This window comes from Scomber japonicus, chromosome 21 (assembly GCF_027409825.1).
Source record: "Scomber japonicus isolate fScoJap1 chromosome 21, fScoJap1.pri, whole genome shotgun sequence".
In the NCBI taxonomy this organism is placed as follows: Eukaryota; Metazoa; Chordata; class Actinopteri; order Scombriformes; family Scombridae; genus Scomber; species Scomber japonicus.
In genome coordinates, this window is record NC_070598.1 from 7,226,456 (window position 1) to 7,250,535 (window position 24,080).

Consider the following 24,080-nt stretch of genomic DNA (forward strand, 5'->3'; position numbering starts at 1 on the left):
GGTATCATCCTGCCGTCAGATGCCTGGCCTGTATAGAATATCTATAGCCGTCGTTTACTTACTGGCCACAATCAATACTTTAATGAGAGTTTAAATCACATCTATTGCCTCTAGTTAACTGTGAAACTGGCTGCATTCGCTCCGTGTTAGGATTGGCCTAGATGTTGAATCGCTTTTATGGCCTCACACAGTGTTTGTATAGTTAAACACCAGAGCGTGAGCTGTATAACAGAGGGAGAAACTTCATGTAGCGCTTACATACATTATTGAATAGAAGCCGCTCTCAGTTCAGAAGGAACGACAAAGGAGGGGAGAAAAAAAAAAAGGAACTGAGAGAGAGAAAAGAGAAGGTGAAATTCATCTTGTAGATAATCCTGATGCTTCTCTGAACACAGAAACATTATATTGATGATGATGATGATGATGATGATGATGATGATGATGATGATGAAAATAAAGCCTGTCTCATCTGGATGCTGACATCTGATAGATCACAGTTGTCCCTCATCTCGAGGCGCATTGACATTGACATGATGCTTTTTAGCATTAATTCGGAAGATGAGATTTATTCTTCCAGTCAGCTGATGCTTAATCTAGTCAGCGGGGCTTTCAGGAATCCTGGGACGATAATGTCAGGTGTTATTTTTGAAGCCAGATTGAAATCTTTTGATGCTATGTGTTGTGTCAGTTTTTAATTTACTAGATAATTGATGGTTTTCAGGCTTGAGATGACAAATAATGAAGTTTTCTAATGTTTTTACATGCAGTTTTAAGGTCTGTTCATGTATGCTTAAGCTTAACAGTACAGAGGTCAGCAAGCCACTCTTATCTCAAGTGTAAGTAGCTAATAAATAAACCTGTCAATCACTTAGTTTTAAGAACTCATGGCAAGGTCACAAAGTCTAATCCCAAGCTGGAAATTCTTAGTTTTGATTTTCCTGTGGCTCTTAAACATTCACCACTGTCAAATGTCACACCCGCTGGAATAGTTACTCACCATGCATTCGTCATCGTCTTTCAACAGTTTTTATTTTGGAGGGGTGGTGGGATGACGACTCTGACCTTAGGAAGTGTTTTTCGTCTCACCCTGCTCTGACAGGCTGCAACACTCTAGTTTTGTTTGGTTTTTTTTTACCCCAGCTCAACATGGTAATCCTTTTGGGACTTGATATTGACCTTAATCTGAACCTGTCTGTCCATAATTCAACTTGGATGCTAAAAAAAAAAAAAAAAAAAAGTATTTCTGACTATAACTGACTGTCTGGTTTGTGCCACAAAAACAAAACAGACACTACAGCATTTGCCAAGGAGATAAGGGGAAGGCAGCAGTAGGGCCTTGGCATTTATAGCGTGACCTAGATTGTAAATTGAATCTCGTCTAGCTCTGATAACCTGAGAGGAGTCAGTTTTGAACGTGAAATTTAGCATTCGCAGCCGCACTGAAGGACTTTTATGTTATTTGGGTTGTTTTTTTGTTTTTTTTAAAAGAGGCAGAGATCACTTCATGCTGACCTGTCCTGTGAATTTGCTTTTGGTTTCTCCCTTTCTCTCGTGGTCTTGTGATGCTACAGTGCTCTCTGCAAAGGCCACCAGGGATCCTGCATTATAGATGAGCCACTTGACTCTGCGGTTGTCAAACTGCAGATCAACCCCACTGCTACGTTGGCTTCATATCAGCTCCAACAAATACCAGGGTATTTTTTTAATATAGCCAATAATGTGATAAAGTGAAAACATTTTGAGTTTAAACTTGGATGTAATATGAAGAATTATTTCACACCTAGGACACTCAATCGGCTTTAAAGGCACATATTAGTGAGACAGCTTTTATGACAACAAATGTAAATCCTTTTAGACGCCCAGTTAGAGATAAAACTTGTTTCACTTGTGTATGATCGCTCTGCCATCAGATCCTTGAGATTTCCTCCTTGTCCGGCCCTGGGTGTGGTAGGTCTGAGTAAAGGGAAGAACAGTCAGATGCCACCACAGTGTTTTCCTTTCGGTAGGATGACTTATAGCTGCTGACCTACCCAGGTCTTGCTAAATGTTTACTCAGTCTAAATAGTATGAGGAGTCATTTTTCCTCTCGCTCGCTTGTACTTTGACTTCTGCTGATTTGTTGAGACATGGCCATTTTGACATGCCCTCTTTCTGTCTCTCTCCTCTGTTTCTTTTTTTTCCCCTTCGCCCACACTAAGTGGCTAAAAGCCAAGGTAAGTCTGGTTTGTCACATGACCTATTTTGCTATAATGTATTATTGATAGCATTTGTCCAACTCCCTTTCACAGCAAACCCCCTATACATGTGATTATCATTGTCATTTCCCATTAATCGACTTGTAGTCCTCTTAGACAACAACATGCAGTCTCCGGCTCTATAACACCCTCCCTGTCATTTTACCAACTGTGTTACATTCTCATTTACTTTAAATGTTGTGTAGTTGTCCATCAATGTTTAGTAGTTTTATTTAAAATCACTATAGGCTTCCCAGAAACAACATATATTGTTTTAAACACAGTATTAGTAATTACACTGTACACATATTCTTTCATTTGCAACATTGTAAATGCAGATGTTGCATAAATCCTGCCAAAGCTTTAGTCATTGTGATTTTAGGACACATGCATTTTGCAAGACGCCTTTGCTGAAACAACCCAGGGATTTCTAACCTGCAATCAGCAGCAAACATGCTGTTGCTGAGTTAAACACAAGCTGGATTGGCATTACATAACCCTGTAAATATCACAGATTCAAATACACGGCTCTGGGTTTGAAGAGTTGTTGTCTGGGCAGCCTGTACTGTAACACCCGATTTTTGTCACGCAAGTAGTAAACAGCCACAACCCCTTTAAAGTAATTTGTTTGTTAAATAAGTAACTTTTTTTTTTTTTTAATCCTTCCGACCACAGCAACATGGAAACAATCAGTCAATCAGAGGAGGAGGAACACTATCGAGGACCAATCCGCCAACGCAGAAACCACCAAGCCCTCCCATGTCAGGGCGTGGCACGCTCGGGTAAGATTTCCATTTTAGTCACCATGAAAAGAAAGACAAATCCTCTAATTATCAAACGCAAAATGTAAAAAGCAGGGTTCTTGTGGGGCCAATGAAAGAACACGCAGTTAGTTCATGTTACATTTATTCACTTTTTTTAGATTATGTTTTTGGCATTGTTGACTGTTGCTGAAAAGTAACACAGTAAACACTCACTGATTGTCATGTGTTTCTGGTGTATATGCATATTAGAAATGATAAAACCTCTGTGAATTAAGGCAGAGAAAAGGGATCCATCTGAGAAAAAGTCCTGAACTTTCATCTGTTAGCGTATGTCAGGTGTCACATCTTGGTGATGCTTGTTGTGGTCTGTTGCACAGCAGCAGTCGGTGACACTAATCAGATATTAATTCCAAGAGTAAACTGTGATATATTCGCATCCAGCCTGTCGCACACACGGCCGCTGCACAGCATCCAGCTGGGTAAACTGATTTACTCTGCTCTGGTGAACACTCCCTGGCAGTTTTGATAGCAGGGTTTGGACTAAAGTCTGAGCATTCGTGTCCTTTTTATTTATCATTATTTGCCTTTTCATTCTCCATCTTTGTGCTGCTGCAGACGCAACACGTCCTACAAGACCCTGGAGCCGGTGAAGCCTCCAACGGTGCCCAACGACTACATGACCAGCCCCGCCCGAATAGGCAGCCAGCACGGCCAGCAGCACAGCCCCGGGCGCACGGCGTCGCTCAACCAGAGGCAACGCACGCACAGGTAGATAAGAAAAAAAGAGGAAACATGGATTCAGTCTGTCGCACATACTGGCAGGCTTTCAAATTGTGAAGATTTGCTCAGTTTTTTGTGTGTGTTCACTCCAAATTGAATATCTGTGGGTTTTGGAGTTTCAGGCCTTGTTCAAACAACAATATGTGGAGAAAACACAGACCCTGTGTTGCATTTCAGTAAGACCACTGTGTTGGCACAGGGAGAATATAGAAGGCAAAAACAACCAAAAAATATCGCTGGATTATTCAACATAAAACTTCAACCTGGCACAACTTTCACAGGAACAGAATGTCATGATCATCCTACAAGGCATTACATTATCCAATCAAATAAGATCAAGCACACATTTCTAGTGTTGAGTATTTTTAACCTGAATGCCGTGATCCTACTGTTTAACTCTCCATCAGTGCGACAGAGGATTCAGTGATTCATAGGAGGGAGGAGGGAGGAGGGAGGAGGGGTTGTTGCTGTTCAAGTTTTTTCAAAGTGCTGTGTGAAATGCAAGAAAGGTAAGAGTCGCTTTAAGCAAGGTTACGTCAGTCCAACTGATGGAAGAGCGTGCAGATTATATGGAGCCACTATTGCATGATATCAATCTGATATCAGCCAGCACTGTTGCCCTGTGCTGATACAATGAAACTGAAGATATACATTTGCACAACCAACATCATCAATAAAAATCCATTAATCAACTTCTCAAAGCTTTTAATGGAGAGCAAGGCTGGTACTTCCCTGTTTTTGGATAGATATGAGTGGAAAGAGTGTCCCAGCTCCATCTCTAAATTGAACACTAAATGTGTGCTAAATTTTTCGGTAATGTGAGAAAAGCATCTCTCCAAAACTACCGATCCCCTTCACGTCGGGTAGTTCTAATCTCTTCATTTAGCTCAACAGCTCAGAGCACTTTTCACACCTCTTCCTCCTCTCTGCTACACTAAATCCAGCATTTGTCTGACAAGGCTTTCTTACTGCGGCCTGAATCACTCTGATATTAATATCTGTAAAAGCCTCTGATATAAAGTGCTGTTTAAAAAAAAAAAAGTCAACTGCAGCATGGAAACCCTCAAATGTGGCTCCTAAGGATTGTTACCCAGAAAATCCCCACATAGAGGAAGCAGGAAAAAAGCTTTCATCAAATTTGAGTTATGAGTGAATGAAGTCGTCTCATTAACTAAAAAGCCTGCTATGCTGACTGTGAAGCTCATAAATATTACATAACTTTTTTTTTTTTTAATTTATTTTCGCTCCCCTCATCCCCCTAACTTCTTTCTGGCTCATGTATGTATGCACAAACCTGCTCATTCACAAAGTAGTTCCTCAACTTTGCTTCTTTCTTAGCCTCCCCTCTTTTTATAATTAGCAGCTTCACTTCCCTTAAAAAGCTGTGGAGCAACAACGAAAAGAAATGTTCAACATCACAGTTTCAAATCTGAGCTTCAAAGTCGCCTTAATGTCCCTTTAACAAACCGACACTGCCCTCCGAGTCCGACTGCAACCCACCCCTTCTTCAGCTAATATTGCTGTGGCATCACTATCTGATTATACAGGGCTGGAAGTCAGCTGTGCTTATTCAGCTCATCAGTCTCTGCCATCCTCAACTGAGGTCTAAATTCAATATAGGGAACCGGTGTGTACCAGCTGTATGATCCCTGTTATTATCTCCTATCTCTCTGCGGGAAAGATTACATGTGCAGGTATTATTGTGTGTTTATAGCAGTCACTGTAGTATACTGGTAGGTATTTGTTCCAACAGCACCAGTTTGAGGTTGAATGAGGTTGAATGAGGTTGAATTCGTGCTTCGACCACCCAAACTAAACAGGATGCATCTAATATTCTGCAGACGAAGCAAATGCACCTATTCATATTACTTAAAATAGACGTTGATGAGCCAGTGTAACTTAATTTCCTTGTCATTTTAAGAGTATTTGACTTGCCTCTCCTACTTTTTTCAAAGCCAGATGTTCTTTCCTGACAATCAACAAATATAACAAGATTTAAGCTGCATTTGTTGTGGTTTAACCTTTTTCTTTTACATAAATCTACTCTTTTAACTTATTTATTATGCTTTAGGGCATTTTATGTCTTTATCAGATAGGGGCAGTAGAGAGAGATGACAGGAAATGAGGAGAGAGAGGTGGGTTTGGACATGGTACAAAGATTCGCTGCTGGAATCAAACTGCAGATGTTGTGGTTATGTGGTGATGTGGTTATGCTTCTTTAAACAGTAGGCTACCATCCATTTTAAACCAAATTAGTACCTTTTGAAATATGAATATTTCCAGTGTGTGAAATACTTTTGGGGTATTAAATGCAACATGCAGTCCTCTAGAGTAGGAAGAAGCCAGTCACTAAAAGCCAAGTTGCTATCCAGAAACACCATACAGCTGTGCCATAAACTCTACTTTTATGAAGCTTATATATTTTCAGTTTTTGTTGATATTGTCAGAAAGGTGATAATTCTACTTTATATTTATTACTGAGGTCGTAATTAGTGGAAAAAGGTGTTCCCAATATTTTGTCCACTCCATTAACACACATGAGGAGGCAAAATATTAGGAACACTTTTCAATATAGTGCACTACCACCAACTACTATGACCTCAATAATAAATATAAAGTAGAATTATCACCTTTCTGACAATGTCAACAAAAAACTGAAAATGTATAAGCTTCATAAAAGTAAAATTTATGGCAGAGCTGTTATAGGGGTTTCTATTAAAGTGGCCGGTGAGTGTATATGCACTGCTATAACTGCCAGTACTGGCATAGTAGCTGCAGTGTCAGCAAAATATACATTAGCTACTAATAAATTGAAAATATTTAGCTTAATTTTTGAGACTCTGAGGGGTCTGTAACTTAACTTGTACAATTTGTAATCTTTCCCCATGGTGCCAAAAGCTTGAAATTATAAGATTGCTTATATTATTTTAATCATAAACCATCATAAAAAAAACCCAAACAGTTTTCTTTAAGTTAGCAGCAAGATGAAATTAGGAAGACCCCCCCCCCCCCCCCTCCCGAGCCAAAATCATGTCACTTTTGTACATGTTTAGATTAAAGTTACCTTCATCTTCATCTTCATCTGCTGCTCTTTATGCACTCTGGGTTATTTATGCATATCTAAAGCATCTATAACAATGTTCAGCCTGTAGCCACAAAGAGCTTTACTTCAGTCTAAGTTGTGCTCTGGGCTTCTGAACAAATCTATTTTTCTCACTTATGTCAAGTCATATCATGTCACAATGCCAACGCACACACTTGTATGTATATTCTTTTACTTTTTGTTCATTTTCTGTGAGAATAGTGTTGTGTTTTTTGTCATTGGCCTCGGGGATTTTTGTCAGCTGTGAGCAAGTGAGCTGGAACTTTTAAGTATGTCTGTGAGTTACAGGCAGTTCATTTATAAACAGTTGAGGGCTGAATAAGAGAGGCAGACAGGAAGGTGGGGCGGGAGAGACAGAGCCGACGGAGCGCTCTCATTTTACACCGAGCGTTTTTGAAACAAAGAAGAAAAGGATGGAGAAAGCAAAAAACTGGGAAAGAGATAAATGGGTTAGCAAAGGAACGGGGAAGTTTATAGAGGGATTAGAATGAATAAATCCAAAACGTACAGATGGGGGGTGTGAAGTACGTCGTTCACTTCAAAAGAGGGATGACACGATATTGTTTAGCCTTTATCCCCGCACACAGTCAGCTCCCACAGTCACCAACATCCTTCTGAGGGGTAACCCCTGCTGTTTGCGCCTGGAGAGCCCCGGGGCTCGACTGACATGGATCAGAAAAGAGGAGGAGGGGGGGGGTGATGGGGAAATGAGGATAAAGAGATGTGGGGGGAGGTTGGGAGCGAACAGGAGTTGCTCGTTCACTGGGATGGAAGAAACCTAGGAGGGGTGGCACGGGAGACGAATGGGGAATCACTTTACAGGCGAGGGGGGGAGATGAAGGAGGAAGAGGTCGAGGGATGGTTAGGGGTGAGAGGCAGGGAGAGGGATCAGTTGAAAAGCAGGGATGAAAGAGGCAGGGGGGAAAAAAAAGGAGAGGTGGGGCGAGGGGTCGGAGCAGAAAGGAGAGGATCAAGGCCAGCCTGTGAGAGAGAGAGAGAGGGAAAGAGAGGGGAGGGGGGATTTAGTCGGCCAGGCAATTGATCTACGAGACCCGGGGTCAAACACAGGGTGAAACAGCGCTTATACAGGCCACTGCAAAAGCTGACATACATTTCACATTCACATGTCCTATATGCTGAGAAGCCAGGGCTGGGAAGTATCGACAACATTACACATGGTACTTTTGACCAGATAAATCAATATGTGTAGTGATAAGTGCTTTTGGATTAAGAATGGCAACGTAATGTCTGTTAGTTAGTGGATGTGATGATCAAGTTGAGGATAATTTGCTTATCATGTTGCTTGGGAAGAACTGTGAAATGAATCAATCTACTCTAATGCAGCCATTCAGACCAGAAGAAAGCTGTTATGTTATTAGATATTACAGTAACCTAATGTAAATCTACTTTCATATCAACAAGAAATGATCCAAAACCCAAAGAGATTCAATTTACAATATCATGAAACTGAAAAAGAGAAACTGCCCTTTTTGTGTCCTTCACTGATAAATGAATTAAAATGACACAAAACCACATTTCACATTTCACATTTGTCCCGTGTGGGTAAGAAATCTGATGTGAAAATATCATATATAGACAAATTCACATAATATATGCACAAGTTTTATACATATTGTATGAATATAAGATGTCACATATAATGTCATGAACTCACATATAGGTAGATGTGGTATATAACCTATTAAACAGCATTATATATGTGATACATTCCTATATATAACATGTACCTTTGAGTAACACTTGAGGATCTAATAATATCAGTGGTGGCATTGATAACCTTGTCAAGCTCAATTAGCCGTATCTGCAACTATTAACATATTCCAGCTCACATCTGCAATATGTGTGTGCGTCTGAGCTGATGTTTAATAAAGCAGTTAATGCAGTAATGTCTTTTTAATTATTTTTCACTTAAAAGCAATCCAGAACAGAAAGATGGATAGATTGCCAGCGGCTCATATCATGCACAACAGCATGTTAAATTTAGCCTGGGACTCACCCTCCTTTTTATTAACAGCCAAATAAAAGCAAAACGCTATTGTTAAACTACACAGAGAGTTTTGGGGGGCTGAATGGAGGATCTGAGGCGAGACGTTTTAGGTCATTTGCAACAACAATTATACATTTAAACTGTTACTGTCACTTGAATCCACATTTCATTCTTTTACTTTCAAAACCTTCATACAGAGTGACTAATGTCTTTCTCGGCTCAGCTCGGTCCTAACAAACCGCTAGACAGAATCAATGAATGTCAAACAGTAAAAGATGTGAGAAATGGGAGTCGAGTCAGGTGCTCTTAAAGGAGAATATGACTTGGGTAAAGTTTTGCGGTCTTGTTATTTCTAAATAGGACATAAGCACAGATGCAGTGGAGTCGATACATCTGCAGTATTACCTGCTATGCAGCCCGAGTTAGGTTGCCCTCAATAAAAAAATGTCCTCTTTTCTCTCCTGTCTTCCTCCTCCTCTTCCTCCTCCTCCTCTCTCAGCGGGAGCAGCGGGGGTAGCAGCAGCAGGGAGAACAGCGGCAGTAGCGGTATTGGCATTCCCATCGCCGTGCCTACACCCTCCATCCCCAACTCTGGACCAGGTGAGCTTAAACTGTACATCAGGCAGTCATACATCATCATGTCATTTAATATTGAGTTTTAAAGTTTGCACTGCTGTGTTATTTTGCTTGTATTTGGCTTTCAGTAACCAGTTTCTACAGGTCAGTTTTTCTCCCTGCTTGATATTGTACCATAACCACCTTCAGGCGTTTTGTAAAGCCTGTAATAAAACCAACCCCGCCCGGCCTGATGGAGCAACTAACCCACCTAAAAAAAAAAAAATCTCATTACTGCTGGTTTTGGAGAGTTGTATTACCCTCCCCCCCAACGCTTCAAACACTGGTCTAGTTCAGGTGATTTTTTTCGGCCCCTGACAAGATTAAAGTTTTGAGGGAGGAGCTTTTATTTTAAGTTTAAGGATTGGAAGTAAAAAAAAACAAAAAAACCTTCTATTTATATTCCACAAAATCTGTTCAGCCTTCAGAAGCACACATCAGTTGAATTCAGTTGTGTTTGTTGTGTTTGCAAAAAGAGATAACACTCTTTAAACATTGACAGGCAATGATAAGAATACAGGGTGATGCTGTTTACACAATGTGCATACCTTCACTTTCATACAGTACACAGTAGACAACTATGCCTTCCAGTCTGGGGTGAAAAATGAGCTTAGATTTCAGTATCTTTTCACTTTTTTCACCAATACTGAGCAGCAAACATCAGCAAACAAGTTTCTTTTTAAAGATATAGTATACATGTATATCTTAATACCAGGCATTAATTGACAAGGTGTAAATGTAATGTGCTATTTGCAGATAGTGAGACTATGCTACACAAAGCCTGTGTTTACCAGACAGGGATTATGCAGGCCCATTGTGTTCTAAGCACAGCTGATTCTCTATCCTACTGTGTAAATAGGCCAAGCTGCGTTGGGCCTGCTGCTTTACAGTGGAACAGTAAGGCCCACATAACACAACGCACCATGCTGCTACACATAGTACTGCATTACACCATACAAACATTGACATTGCATTAACTTTAAACAATTGATCTCAGCCATAAAAGGAGATCATTTAGGTTTTATGTAGCAGCTGTTTTGCCTCAGCACCACGATCAGGCCAGCAGCACAGGACTAAACAAGGTCTCTCCCTGCAAGCTCGTCGCCATGGAAACAGTCAGTTCATACCCGGACCACAAAGAATAAAGTGTGTGCAGAACACTGCTGTGCCTTTACTAAATCGGAAAACGCCCCCCCCCCCCCCCCAAAAAAAAGGGTTCCTGAGTAAAGTGATGTGATGTTATGTAACAGTGTCAAGGTGCATTAAGCAAGCGAGGGCACACAGGCTGCTCCTTGCCTCAACGTTAAATGGCTACTAATGTAAATACTCCTTTCAGTCCCGTCCATGTCCGCTCCCCCGGGGGCTCCTCCACCTCCCCCACCCCCTCCTCCTCCTCCTGCTCCTCCTCCTGCTCCACCTCCTCCTCCTATGGCCGGGTCTGGCCCTCCACCAGCACCGCCACTGCCAGCAGGTGAGACTTCGCCAAGGAGGTGGCCTTTACTCTCCGGATGGTGGACAATCAGCGCATCTTCTGTGATCCTCTCATTGGCAGAGATCAGAGATGCACGGATATACGGGTGTTTGTGGGTGTCGAGCTGTTTGTTCACACTGCAGTATGCAAGCTTACTGTTTCTATGACATCATACCACAGAGCTGCTATGTTTGACCCTTAAAATGAAGCTGTGTATACTTAGTTATATATTAAACATTTTGGACTCAAACCAAATAGACAGTTTCAACAATTGATGTAGCTGTTCTATTCAGACTTTATTTTTTCTAGTCTGCATCATTTTTATTAAAAGCTATGGAGACTAAATGTTTTAATTTACACTTACTGGAGAGAACTTTTATTTATTAAATGAAACGACATTGTTAAGGAAAGCAGGAAGGATGGAAAGCTAATTCCCCGGTCATTCAGCTCTGCAGGAAATGTTAAGATTGTGCTGCTTGCAGTGTGAACAGACATTGCACATGTGCTTCTGTTCACACACAACAGGTCACATAATACGTGCTGCTTGCAGACAAGAGTCCAGCTTTATTCTAATCAATTCAGCGACGTGCTTCCCCAATCCTCAGCGGTGGTTTGGGCGGTGGTGATGGTGGTGGTGGTGCTCTGCTTCCAAATGATTGTTTTTTTTACTGATGTGTTGTTGGCTAATAAAGAAGTCTCATATCACCTGAGGTCAGAGAAAAAGTTAATTATTTCCTGCAGAATATCTAAAATTGTCATTCAACCTCAAGCTGCTGGAAAAAAAATACCCCTGGCTATCTGCAGTAGCTGATAACTTCTACAATCTAAATTCAAGAATTAAATGTTTAAAAAAAGAACCTGCTAGCTGAGATACTGCACTGGCAGAATGTGGACAAAATATATAAAATGAATGTACCTTAAGGACTTTGAGACTTCTTTTTGCAGTGTCATTTGAGTTCATATGATTTCCCTCCAGACAATAGATTGTGGTTAAAACTGCACCAGGTAAAGTCTGAATCTCACATAATCTCACAGATTTTCTTGATGATGAAGCTCCAAAAATATTGAAGCTACCATTTGAGGTTGCAAAATATGAAGTGTTACCTGATGTAGACTTAATTTACATACTCTGAATCACTGAATTTACAGAGTTCTGCAAGAGTGAAAAGCACCCAGTTGTGATTGTTTGTACAGTGGCTGCTTCTATCTCATGGACTCCAATCATCTTGAAAAACATGACAGACATTAATCGCTTGAAAATATGAACCCACATTTTATCCTCAAAACATCAGTGTTCTCTTTTAAGCTTAATTGCTTCTGTCGGTAACCGTATTGGAGAAGTTTGTTTGCTCCTGTGTTCCTCTCTTCCAATCTGCACTTCCTCTGGTTCCACCCATCCCTATCTGAGAGCGCGGCCTCTCCTGAGAGACACTCTGTTATCTAGAAATGTGAACAGGAAATGCTCGAGCAGAACAAAACACATCTGTCTGATTCCACCCTCTTAACGCAAGTGGCTTGTAAATACGATCTCCGCACATTTGAGAGTATTTAATGTTCAAATGCAGATGCTGGAATAGATGAATCATTAATTCTTTGGTTTATTCTTAGACAGCCACACATATCTGCGCTCAATCATGAACTCTCCCCTTTTCCTGTGATACTTCAGGTCGACGTACAGTATTTAATTACGTCTTCGAAAAGGTTCTTTTCACCGACAGTTCCATTAAAACCCGAAGGATCGGCTCATACTGTTGCTGCGGTCTTCTCTTTGCTCACTGAATCATTTCCCACAGATTTCTTTCACTGCAAAAAGTGCAAGATTTTATTCTGACAACCTCTCTCGGGACTTTTGTGTTTTGTTTTATCTTCATGAAATATGTCTGCTAATTACATGTTGCCAATTAACAATCTGTGTTGCTTCACCTGCTTCCTCTTTTCAGAAGGTGTGGGGCTCTAATCATGATTTTAAAAAAGACCCAGAGATCTTTTACAGTCTAGATGATTCATGTTTCGGCTGCTTTTGTTTCCCCCCTCTCTCTCTCCACTTTTTCCATTCTCATTCTTCCCCTTTCCGTCTCCACTGTCTAACCCGCCTTCCCTCTGTGGTCCTGCTTGTCCTCTCCCTCTCTCTTCTTTCCCTATCTTTGGGTGTTTCTAGCGGTGGCCCCTGGGCCTGGTCTGGGCCCCGCTCCAATGTCCCAGTTTGGAACCATCTCGCGGCAGATTTCACGGCACAACCCCTCCAACTCCTCTGTCTCTATGGTTTCGGCCACGGGCACCTACCGCCGGGCACCGTCGGTCACTTCGCAGTTCTCCTTGCAGCAGCAGCAACAACTACAGCAGCAGCAGCAGCAGCTACTACTACAGCAGCAGCAGCAGCAACAGCAGCAACAGCAGCAGCCTCATATTAACGGAGGCACTCCTGGCTACAGCCAGAACTCAAGTAAGGCCCTCCGTCTCCGGTCCTAGCCTGATTTTTATAGATCCTGAACTGTCACTTAAGCACAAAACCTCACATTCTTCCAAATCATGCACAGTCACAAACTAAAGCGAGCTAACCTTTGAAGCCACGGAGCAGTATTTCATATCAGCCACTGCCTTTCTGAAGGTCAAGCTTGCATTCTTGACAGAATTATTGACTTTTCCCTTAACTGAGAAAGTGCAGGTTAAGGCTTTTTATCTAACTGGGACGTCTTTAGTATTGATGGAGAATGTCTCGTCCTTGGATACTCAAGCAGATACAACGCAGATAGATTGATGTCTTCTAACAATGAGCACTTGCATTTTTGTTGGGCCTTGTGCAAAAGCATGGTCTGGAGTTTGCCTGTAAATGTATTTCTCTGTACATCATATAGGTTTCCTTTCAAATTTAACTAGCTACTGTATAAAATCAAAGCACCTTTTACACCTGGTGTTAAAGAGGACAAAATCATGCACATTTCAAGCTCTATACTGGAATATCCTTGCATGATTTATTTATAGTTTTCAAAATGTCTTTATCTTTTATTAGTGTGCAGCCCCTCATTTCAGCCTCTGTTTAAAACAAGCCGTTTTAGCTCCGTCCTCCTAACTACTTTTCTCATTCTTGACTCTAATATAAACTTGTTGAATACATCCATACACGTTTGAGTACAAATATGATCCAAAACATGCAAGTGGACAACACAAACAGCAGCAAAGACTACAGTACAGACGACTATTTGTGGACAATGTGAGAACAATCGGACGAGAGTTTGATGGGGAAGTAGAAGTAGGCAGGCTGAAGCTCTGACTTTTGAGTTTCAGGAGTATTTTTACATACATTCACCTGTTTTGAACTTTGACCATGTGTAGCATCAACATTCAACACAATAATAGTATATAAATGACAGAAAATGACAAAAAGCATGATATACGCACATTAACATGTGCTCTGTATTTGGATACATTATCTGGATGTTGGCAAGAGAACCTTTACCTTTACACCTGGCATTGATAAGAGTTGATTGTTTGCATAAAGTAAATCTCAATATTCAAATTATTTAGGCAGGGCTTTCAGCTTTTTGTTTATTTTAAAGTCACATTTTTTTAAGGGAATACTTTCTAACTGCTGCTACTACCTTCAGCTTGAGAGAGCAGGAAGAGGAAGAGTTTAGATGACCTTTATGTGGTCGCCAGACTACGTCCAGATGTGGTCGATGGCATTCCACTCATCTGCATTCCCACATGCATGAACATATGTTTTGCAATATCCAGACCAGGATATCTAGATACAGACTGTACGTTACGCATGCCAGCTGTAGTGGAGTTCTGATGCCTTATCTCTATAAGATGATCACCAACCAAGAGATATGTTTACTAAAGCACTTAGCTTAATATGTTATGCCAGTGTTTATCAGTCCCTGTGTCTTTATCAGAGATTGTTCAAATGATATCATAAATAATCAAATCCGAATATAAAGCCTGAAAATTTTAAAATAAGAATGCAGGCCTGAGGAGAGCTCAGCTGACTTGCTTGGGATTGGGGTTTAGGTTTAAAGACATCCAAGGCAAACAGTGCCCCCTTGTGGTCACTGGTAGCACTTACTACTTCTAGAGCCACCAGTGGGTACTGGCTGATTGACAGAAATCAAACATAATCTGCTGTTTATCCTCTGACCCCAGTGATCCCCAGATACCACATGAAATCTCATCAGAGTCACTGAACTTTTCAAAATCACAAAATTAGTGTCTGATCTGAGACGCTTTAACTACCGAAAATTAAGTAATCCAGTGCTTATTTTATTAAAGAAATCTGATTTGGACTTTTTGAAGTTTCTGGTTGCAGACAGGTTAATATGAGTAAGCAGTTCGGCTCTCAGTCTACCACTGTGTCACGTCACTGTGTGTTGGTCTGTTAGATGTGTATAAGCTCACATTCTTGCACTATTTGTTTCTGTGGTCTGTGTCGATGTTGTGTTTGCTTGGGATCCGGGTGCACTCTTCCTGGTGACTGATGGGCTTTCTTTTTTTTCTGTGTTGCTCTCTGTCTCTGTCTGTCTTTCTTTTTTTTTCTTTTTTTTTTTCCTTTGCTGGCTTTCAGTGTCTATCGCTCCTCCTCCGCCTCCCATGCCCCAGCTGACTCCACAGATACCTCTGACTGGCTTTGTGGCCAGGATGCAGGAGAGCAGTAAGTGAAGAGGCTAAAGACATACCTTCCTCTTTATATGCCGGAACACCCAGCATGCATTGTACTAGTTCATCCTCTTCCCCGCCTGTTTGTCGGGAACAAATAACACCACCCTCTTGCAACAATGAACTATCAAAGATGGTCTTTATTAGACTGCTGTCCCCGTTTATGTAACTTGTAAGCAGCTTTTAATCTGTTGTCTGGAGACAGATTTACTTCTACAGCAACATTGAAAACAGTTTGTTATCGTTTCTTAGCAATAGACTTGAATACATAGCTGCAGGAATCTTTTTCTTGGCAGTCTTTTTTTAAAAATAGGTGAAAGGGCAAAGTGATAGTTTGTTGTGCCAAAGCAGAGATTGTTGAGGCTGTCACCAGCTCTGTTTAGCCTTATTTAGTTTAACTCAAGTGATTTAGTCTCTGGCGGAAAGTTTATTTAAATGTTGAATTTACTTGTAGCACTGCAGGGCGGAGTTGAGATGAATGATATTGTTTAAGAAGAAAAAGTGCCAAGGGTCACTGCAGAATATGACTGGAGAAAATGGGACTCTTTGCCGCCACCTGGTGGTGCAAAAGCGGCAATATTTTAAAATAATTATTAATATCTTGACAGAAAGCAGATTGGTTGGTTGTGGATAAATATTTGAGATGATTAGTGTTAAAATAATACACACTTCTAATCTACTTAATAGCATGACTGCATTTAATAATCATAGGCAGATCATTTCTTAAATCCCGTGTTACTGCCTGTTTCCCTGTAAGTTGCATGCGTAGAGCTTCGAAGCTCAACAAGAGGAGCACAAACTACATGAATCTCTTAAGAGGCTTAAACATACAGTACATCATCCTATTAAGAGATCCATAGAAGCCCTAACAGTGATGCAGCCTGCTTCATGAATTCAAATATCTGACATACACACTCATCTGCATGTCCTGTCATTAGTTCTGCATGATTCAGCCGCCGTCTCCTCCACCGCCAGGCTCCTGTTGACCTATGACTTATTTAAATTTTAAGAAATCTCTTTAAGTTGAACGTCACTTTTTGTTACAACAGTTGCAGATACTCCTACTCCACCTCCCCCTCCACCTCCAGATGACTTGCCTCTGTTTGACGATTCTCCTCCCCCTCCGCCACCTCCTCCAGTGGATTATGAGGAGGAGGATGCTGCTGTCGTGCACTATAATGACCCCTACGCTGACGGAGATCCGCAGTGGGCGCCCAAGACTTATGTTGAGAAAGGTTTGTGCGGATATTGAAGAGAAACCAGTAAAACCAATCAATCACTTTAAAATTCATTGGACCAACTACAACTGATCTGTAATGAACATCTGTTTTCAGTGGTGGCCATCTATGACTATTGCCAGGACAAAGACGATGAGTTGAGCTTCATGGAGGGGGCGATCATCTACGTCATCAAGAAGAACGACGACGGCTGGTTCGAAGGCGTCTCCAACGGCGTCACCGGCCTCTTCCCCGGCAACTACGTGGAGAGCATCATGCACTACGCCGACTGAAGGGACCTCGCAGTAACAATACAGTGTATTTATTCAGTCATATCATATCCACCCAGAGACCGACGGCAGCAAACCGACTCCCGAGACGCATTAGACGTAACTGTATGATCTCCTTTTGATATGACACTCAATCTTCTTTCCCATACTGATTGCAAATAAAATGAAAAGTAATATCTATTTAGTTTATTTTGGTGTTATATGGGTGGTTGGGGGACATTTATGGAATATGTAAAAAAGAATAAAAAATAAATAAAGTTTCTAAAGAATTGGACTGCACATGCTCACACAGGTCGAACTCAAAAACCGATGGTCCCACAGCTGAAGGATTGTACGGCGTCATCTTACCTGGACAAAGATTTGTGATTCGGTATTTGAATCTTTTCATGAACAAGAATATTAAAAGTAGGTTTTGATGGAACGAATAAACTGTCAGTGTCATGTAAGCACCTTCAGTTGAAGTGTTTGTATTGTCACTTGTACATAACGTGAGCCGCAGCCACTTCTTCCTGTAATGTAAATTCAGTGAATGTCAATTACGATAGTTTTCACTAGTCGTGCCCTCCTTGACTCCACGAGGCGAAAAATTAAAAACAGCCTGTCGATAACATACAAATTTAAATACTGTGTATGGTATTTCAAAGAAACAATTACTCCTGAACATCAGTCTTGGCGTTAAAAGCATGCAAAAAAAAAATTTAATAGATATATTGTAACCTTAAGTTTATTGCCATTATGTTGTAAATGTATTCACCTTTTTTTGTTTTTGTTTAAATTTTTATTATTCTGTTGAAATCACTGAACTTTTTAGAAGTAAATTTCAGGCTTTCCCACAGACGCATCTCCCTTATATTTGAACTTTTAAAATCATATAACATGGAATTTACTTTTTCATGCATTTCGATTTGTCTGAAGCAAGAGGACACATTCCGTTTTTTTTATTTTTGGCTTATTATCAAGCATTTTAAGGTTATGTCTCATCACTGTTAACTTGATACTAATCCACATCTAAATCTGTAGGGTTCATTGGTGACTGTCAATAAAAGGACGATGGTTCTGATAGGCAGCAGCAGGTGGAGGGCAATGATTGATTAGATTGGGGAGTTATGCCTGACACTGCCGTGTGACAATTCAGATTGAACGTAGACCAATAAACAACTCTAATACCTCTTCAGTCTTGTCAAAGCAACAATAACCTGCTCTGGGTTCGAGGACCATGTTGAATGCTCTGAACACTTAAAATCCTCCGGGCTGCACAGGTGTACATAATAACTCAAGTAAAAAAGAAATAATTAAAATCAGCCAATCAATATTAGGTTTCACTCAGGTCTTAGAATCATCTTGATAACATTTTTTTATTTTCTTTTTGGCCCTCGAACACACATCTAACATGACCTAATTTTTGATTTCACAATGCATGATTAACATGCATTATTTACCATTTCAGGATTTTTGCAGCTAATGCCTTGATGTGTTGCCCGTTTGCTTTAGTATATCCAACATTTAAAAAAAAAAAAAAATTAAAAAAAATCATGTTCTGGCTCAATTCCTTGGGTAGAAATATTGAAACTTCTCTCTGCCCTTCATTTGTATATATAATATGTTGATTGATTAATGTACAGTCTTTTATAATAAACAATTCTATGTACAACATGCATGTGTGATCCCTTGGGGAGGATGGATGATGGGGGGTGGGGGGGATTAAAAACAAAGCAAAGATTTAAAATAAAAAAATGTTGGTTTATTGAGCACACAGTCATTATGGATGTTAAGGCCTTGGCTGTTACAGGGCACTTTGCATTACAGAAGTAACCTCATAACATTTCAAAAAGTCAAAAAGACACGTGACTGTTTTGGCCTTTGTGGTTTGGACGGATCTCTGAAGACATTAACTCAGATCCAAACAAACACACCAATGACAAAGATGCACTTCAGTCGCGTTTGGAACTACAGAGATTTTTTTTTGCAATGCCGCCACAGCTCAGCACTAGCTTAAAAACCAACTGTATCGATGCATGATTGGCTAGTTTGAGATATGGGGAGGCCATTGCAGTTACAGTACTGTATGCAGTGAAATTTTAGCATTGGCTCTTTCAGTGCCGTTCATTAATTTACAATTATTATTTATTCCCAAATTGTCACCTTGATTCCATTTAGGAAGTCACAAGTACGTGCACTAAAAACCGAGTGTATTTATATGTCAAATCATTATTAAGTGACTCACCCTCTTGTATATTTTTGGGGGTGCAGTGTAGAGAGTCATGAAACAACAGATATCAGTTCAGAGAGGCCCCCGTGTGTCGTTTTGGTCCCTCGATTCTAATCATGTTCTCACAAACCAGCTTGCTGCCACATAGATTCAGAATTGGCACTAAAACCAGCATCAGGGGTTTCTCCGAACCAAAGTCCCATCGCCTCTCTCACCGCCTTTGACCGCCCCTGGCTTGCATGGACAACGGGGGGGGCTGGCTGGGTGAGTTTCCTTTCCACAGGTAGCTGCCTGAAGTGATGTCCGGCGTTGGGAGGTTCACTTGTCTCTGGTGAGCACCATCTCAGTGAGCCTGATGAGAGCGTCTCTCTCTGCGGACGGCCGGAGCAAACTGATCTGCTTGATAGCTTCCTGGCAGTAGTGCTGGGCCAGATATTTGGTCTGTTGCACACCATCGCTCTGACAGAGGATTAGAGAAGAAATGGTTATAGACCTTTTAGTCTCCATCACAAACTGCATGAATATCATAGCTTAAGATTCACCAGATGCCCTGATGATTATACAATATCATCAATACTCTACACAGTTTACAATTCAAATATTTTGAACAGAGGAAGCAGAAAAATTCACTTTTCTAATCCAAAAGAAGGATTATTTAAGACAGCCATTTTTTTGATGACAGGAATCATCTTAGAGAATTTTAGGTAGAACATCTGACTGAATTTGCAAACATTCAAAGCCTTTCATTTTAATGAGAGTTCAATTCTGTATGTGATTTATTATTTACTATACCTGAAGGACGTACTGCCAGGCTCGATCTACATCTCCTTTAGAGCTGAACCGTCTCATGATCATTGCATGTAGTTCTGGAAACTGGGGGAAAAAAAAAAAAAAGGAAAGTTCAATTTTTGTCATTATGCAAATCTACTCTAGTAACTTAATGTAGATGTAGTTTTGATTTAAACCCCCCACCACCACCACCACCACAAAAACAGCATTTTCTCATTTACTATTAACCTGGTTAGACTACTTAATAATCTTTTCATGTTTCTTATCATTAAATATTGTTTCAGTCGTGGTGTGTTTGGTGGTCCTGTTATTTTGCACACATCTCTCTGGCTCTACACTGTGGCTTGGAGCTTCCTTCATCTACATATGAGCAGCTAAAATATTGAATCTCACCTGTTGACAAGCAAACAGAACTGGTCCAGTAGCCAATCCCAGTTTGAGGTCTGCAGCTACGGGCTTCCCCAGCTGAGCGGCGCCTGTTGTGAAGTCCAAGATGTCATCCACCAGCTACAAAGAGAACACAGAGAAATTATTATTATTAGAAATCGCATATTTCTGTGGACAGTTTTGATCACCAATCAGGTCAAAACTCACCTGAAATGCGATGCCGACATTCCTCCCGTACTGGAAAGCTATTTCATGAACTTCAGGATCAGAATTTACCAGGATGGATACCTTGAGTGAAAGAGAGCGGGACAGTTGACAAAAAAAACATTAAGTGCAGAAACTGAGGCTTTTCTCTACCCTGTGCTATTTATGTGGAGACAGAACGTACATACTGCTTTACAACTGTTTGCAATAAGACTCGCTGTCTTCTTGAAGGTTTTTTCGAGGTAGTGTTTAAATCTCTCGTTCTCGTTCTCCTTTGAGCCCAGCTGCATGAATTCACCTGGAAGCGCAATGGGTACGGGTTAGATATGAATATATGTTAACGCCCTGTCACTTACAGCTTTCCAATGTGTAAAATTGAAATGTACTGTACCTCTAACCAGGTCCTCTATCACCTGGGACAACACTTTAACCACTGTGATGTTACCAATACGAGCCAAAGCCATAGAGGCGGCCGATAGGATGAAATCACCCGCCAAGATAGCCTGGAAAAGAGTTTAAAAAAAAGGAGGTCAGTGATGTGAAGCAGAAGAAAATAAACACTGTATGAATACAAAAAGAAAAAGTTTCATCTTGGACCTTTCTTTCACCCCACACTTCATTGATTGTCCTCTTTCCCCTTCGCTTATCTGACCCGTCTATAACGTCGTCGTGCACCAGGCTGGCAGTGTGAATCATTTCTGAGATCATAGCTATGGCCCTCTGCCCTGGTAGCAAATCTCTGCCGAGGACAAAGACAGACAGACAGAATGCAGGAGGTGAGATGAAATAAAACCCCTGGATTATGCTTCGTATCACTATTTATCACAGGGTGGTGGGTCTTGTCTTGGATCAGTGAATCACAGGTAATGTGTGTGGGTTGCTTGTGCCAGTAAAAAAGTCCAAGTTCAAGTCTGTGTTTTTACCCATCTCTGTTGCTATGGATGTTGAGAGCTCGGGCCATGAGGACGACTATCATTGGTCGGATAGCTTTGCCTTTGCCATCAAAATAGTAGTCACATAAAGAATTCAGCTCCTCTTTGGAAACAACCAGCTCCTGTGAAGGAAAATAATCAAATATTAGGTCTTTATGTTCAAATTAACATGTCATACACCACACCCACTAGTAAAACATGTCCTTTGTGCTTCCTGTTTGTCTGGTAGACTTTGTTCCTGCACATAAAATCTAAGAAGAGCAACAACATTCATATTAAAAAGGTTCCTGATTGACTTTTACAGTTTTAGATCTCCTTTGGAAATAATTTGAATATTGAGTCCAAATCAGGCTACTTAACAATGCAGACAGCATAGAAAGGAAAACTTTACAATATGGAGACACACTGCAAATTAAGTATCAACACAAAACACTCAATTCTGTACATGACCATCAAAAACCATACAGTAGAAAAATGTTAGGCAAATATAACTACCTTTTTGATGTCATCATATAAACTAGTTAAGTCTTTCTGAGCTAACGTGAAGGGGTCTTTCAGCTTTGCATCACTGTGTACTTTTCTGCAGCAGCATGATTGTAGCGTAGGATAGAGCAACCGTGACTTGTGTCTGAAAGAGAGAAATACATAAAGATGTAGAGGTGAACTGAGAATACTGAATATCACTTACTGTACATCTTGATCATTTTGCACTACAACACAACTGTACAGCAAAGCTTTTTTGATTAAGACAGATCGCATCACCACTCACCTGATGAGGGATGAGGTAAAGTTGAAAGTATTTGGGTTTAAGTGTGTGGATTGTACTGACGGCTGTACCTGAAATGGTCAAAAGACATGAGAGGAAATGATGAGTTATTGGTACACGACGTTACACATCAGGATATTCTACTGTAATAATGGCCGAAAGTGTATAATCTGATGCTTCTAGGCTGTAGCTACCACTGAGGACACTGAGGTCGTGTCCTTGTTATCTTCTGCTAATTTGACAGTCATACATTCAGGTTTTTTTATAATCTGAATCCAATGTTTTGGCTTTTAATATGTTTAAATTTGACAGTTTTTAGTGCAACCAAAGTATAAAACAACAGCTTCAGTGTGAAAGAGGCTTCATCGTATAGAGAGATCAATTATTCAATCAATCTATTTTGATAAAAGATTAATCATTAGTAATATTTTAAGCAAAAATGCCAAACATTACCCAGTTCTAGTTTCCCAATCATAAGTATCTGCTGTGTTTTCTTGGTCTAATGTGATATTAAAATATATGTAATTTGAGATTAGGACAATACATTTCATGACCATACCATTTATTTCTGATATTTCATAAACCAAACAAATCATTACTTTTCAGTCTGCAGAAAAATATAATCAAAACAATTGTTAATGTCAACCATACAGTGAACAGACATCATAAATGCAAACTTCAAGGTGATGGGGGAACAGAAAATAACAGTTCTCATGACCTCAGTATTTCTAAAATAGTAGCTACAACCCTGATTTAATCTTTTGTGTATTTAATAAAAGTAACCGCTTTTTATAGACATGTGGAGTGACACAATGAAGAAAATAATGAATGAATGAAAGAATGAATGAATGTACTGTATGCTCGTACAAACACATTTAACTGAATGCACACACGATTATAGCGACTGGTTAGCATATAGTGCACAGCTGACTAAGTATAGAACAGAGCTTAATGTAAATGTCTTGACCTTTGTACAAACTGACACTCCCTGCAACAAGTCACGTTTCAATGAGACACAACGCCCAGAAAAAAAAGTATATAATAGGAAACACTTGGAAAAAGACAAGGCAACCCTTACACTGTACTACAGCGGTCTGATAAGTTTAACTACACTGACAGCCCGGTGGTGCAGTCATAGTATGCATGACCTTCCTGGGTTTGACAGGTTCTCCCAGTCTGGTGTCCTGCAGGCAGCAAACTCACCTCATTTCTCGTCCCGGAGCTCCACGACACCCGCCGAAGAGAGGACGAGGAGAAGGACACCGACCTGACATTAAAATACAACACGGTTTCTAATAAAGTCGTAGTTGAAAAGGTTTTACTCAACCTCAAAAAGCACTGGCCCCACCGCGGAGCCGCCATGTTTCCCAACACAGCAGCATGTGTCGGTATTAGAAAGCCATTTATTTTTTTCCTAGGATGGCGAAGTCACGACTCGTCCTACTCTGCCTCCTGATTGGCTAGCATCCGTTCTCTTCGTAGGTCAGGTTTGGGCATGGGGAGTAACGATTGGTTCGAATTAAATTAAGAACACCATATTAACCAATCATAGGCCGAGGAGGGCGGGTCATACCTGCACCGTCCTAGGAATAGATAATATCGCGATGGGACAGGTTACATATATATTTGAACGGAACCGGAAGTCTGCTTGTTGGGGT

The 24,080-nt window shown here is 40.6% G+C and overlaps 3 protein-coding genes across 8 annotated transcripts in view; 1 reads left to right on the forward strand and 2 right to left on the reverse strand.

Annotated features, from left to right (window-relative positions):
• The window catches only part of abi1a (abl-interactor 1a), a 50,563-nt gene extending 33,248 nt beyond the window's left edge, over positions 1 to 17,315 (forward strand). Inside the window, exons 4-11 of one of the 5 annotated variants that reach the window (XM_053342572.1) lie at positions 2,910 to 3,016; positions 3,614 to 3,766; positions 9,389 to 9,489; positions 10,841 to 10,975; positions 13,134 to 13,418; positions 15,537 to 15,623; positions 16,678 to 16,863; positions 16,963 to 17,315. In XM_053342572.1, coding sequence (XP_053198547.1) covers positions 2,910 to 3,016; positions 3,614 to 3,766; positions 9,389 to 9,489; positions 10,841 to 10,975; positions 13,134 to 13,418; positions 15,537 to 15,623; positions 16,678 to 16,863; positions 16,963 to 17,138 — 1,230 coding nt within the window. In that variant the 3' untranslated portion in view covers positions 17,139 to 17,315. The remainder of the gene's footprint in view (positions 1 to 2,909; positions 3,017 to 3,613; positions 3,767 to 9,388; positions 9,490 to 10,840; positions 10,976 to 13,133; positions 13,419 to 15,536; positions 15,624 to 16,677; positions 16,864 to 16,962) is intronic. The other 4 variants (XM_053342573.1, XM_053342574.1, XM_053342575.1 and 1 more) reach the window with 4 other exon arrangements.
• Positions 12,950 to 24,080, reverse strand: part of apbb1ip (amyloid beta (A4) precursor protein-binding, family B, member 1 interacting protein) — a 40,909-nt gene continuing 29,778 nt past the window's right edge. The window contains exon 15 of the transcript XR_008323766.1: positions 12,950 to 12,959. The gene's annotated coding sequence lies outside the window, so the exon portion shown is untranslated. The remainder of the gene's footprint in view (positions 12,960 to 24,080) is intronic.
• Positions 18,844 to 23,784, reverse strand: pdss1 (prenyl (decaprenyl) diphosphate synthase, subunit 1). 2 transcript variants are annotated; one of them, XM_053342579.1, is made up of 11 exons: positions 23,626 to 23,784; positions 22,426 to 22,493; positions 22,152 to 22,284; positions 21,648 to 21,778; positions 21,322 to 21,463; positions 21,116 to 21,227; positions 20,913 to 21,022; positions 20,728 to 20,808; positions 20,527 to 20,640; positions 20,137 to 20,217; positions 18,844 to 19,803 (listed from the first exon to the last, which is right to left on the reverse strand). In XM_053342579.1, the coding sequence occupies exons 1-11, from the start codon at positions 23,782 to 23,784 to the stop codon at positions 19,663 to 19,665; spliced, it is 1,272 nt and encodes a 423-aa protein (XP_053198554.1). In that variant the 3' UTR covers positions 18,844 to 19,662. The 2 variants fall into 2 exon arrangements, with proteins under 2 accessions (XP_053198554.1, XP_053198555.1); XM_053342580.1 differs by having other exon boundaries at positions 18,846 to 19,803; positions 23,750 to 23,761.

What these genes read in the sequence shown, in the direction of transcription:
- pdss1 (XM_053342579.1), bottom strand. Translation starts at nt 23,784, where the DNA reads ATGGCGGCTCCGCGGTGGGGCCAGTGCTTTTTGAGGTTGAGTAAAACC. An exon ending in TATATGATGACATCAAAAAG is followed by an intron (nt 21,779 to 22,151) that starts GTAGTTATATTT and finishes TTTCCTTCACAG; the next exon opens with GAGCTGGTTGTTTCCAAAGA. An exon ending in CCTGGCAGTACGTCCTTCAG is followed by an intron (nt 19,804 to 20,136) that starts GTATAGTAAATA and finishes ATCCTCTGTCAG; the next exon opens with AGCGATGGTGTGCAACAGAC.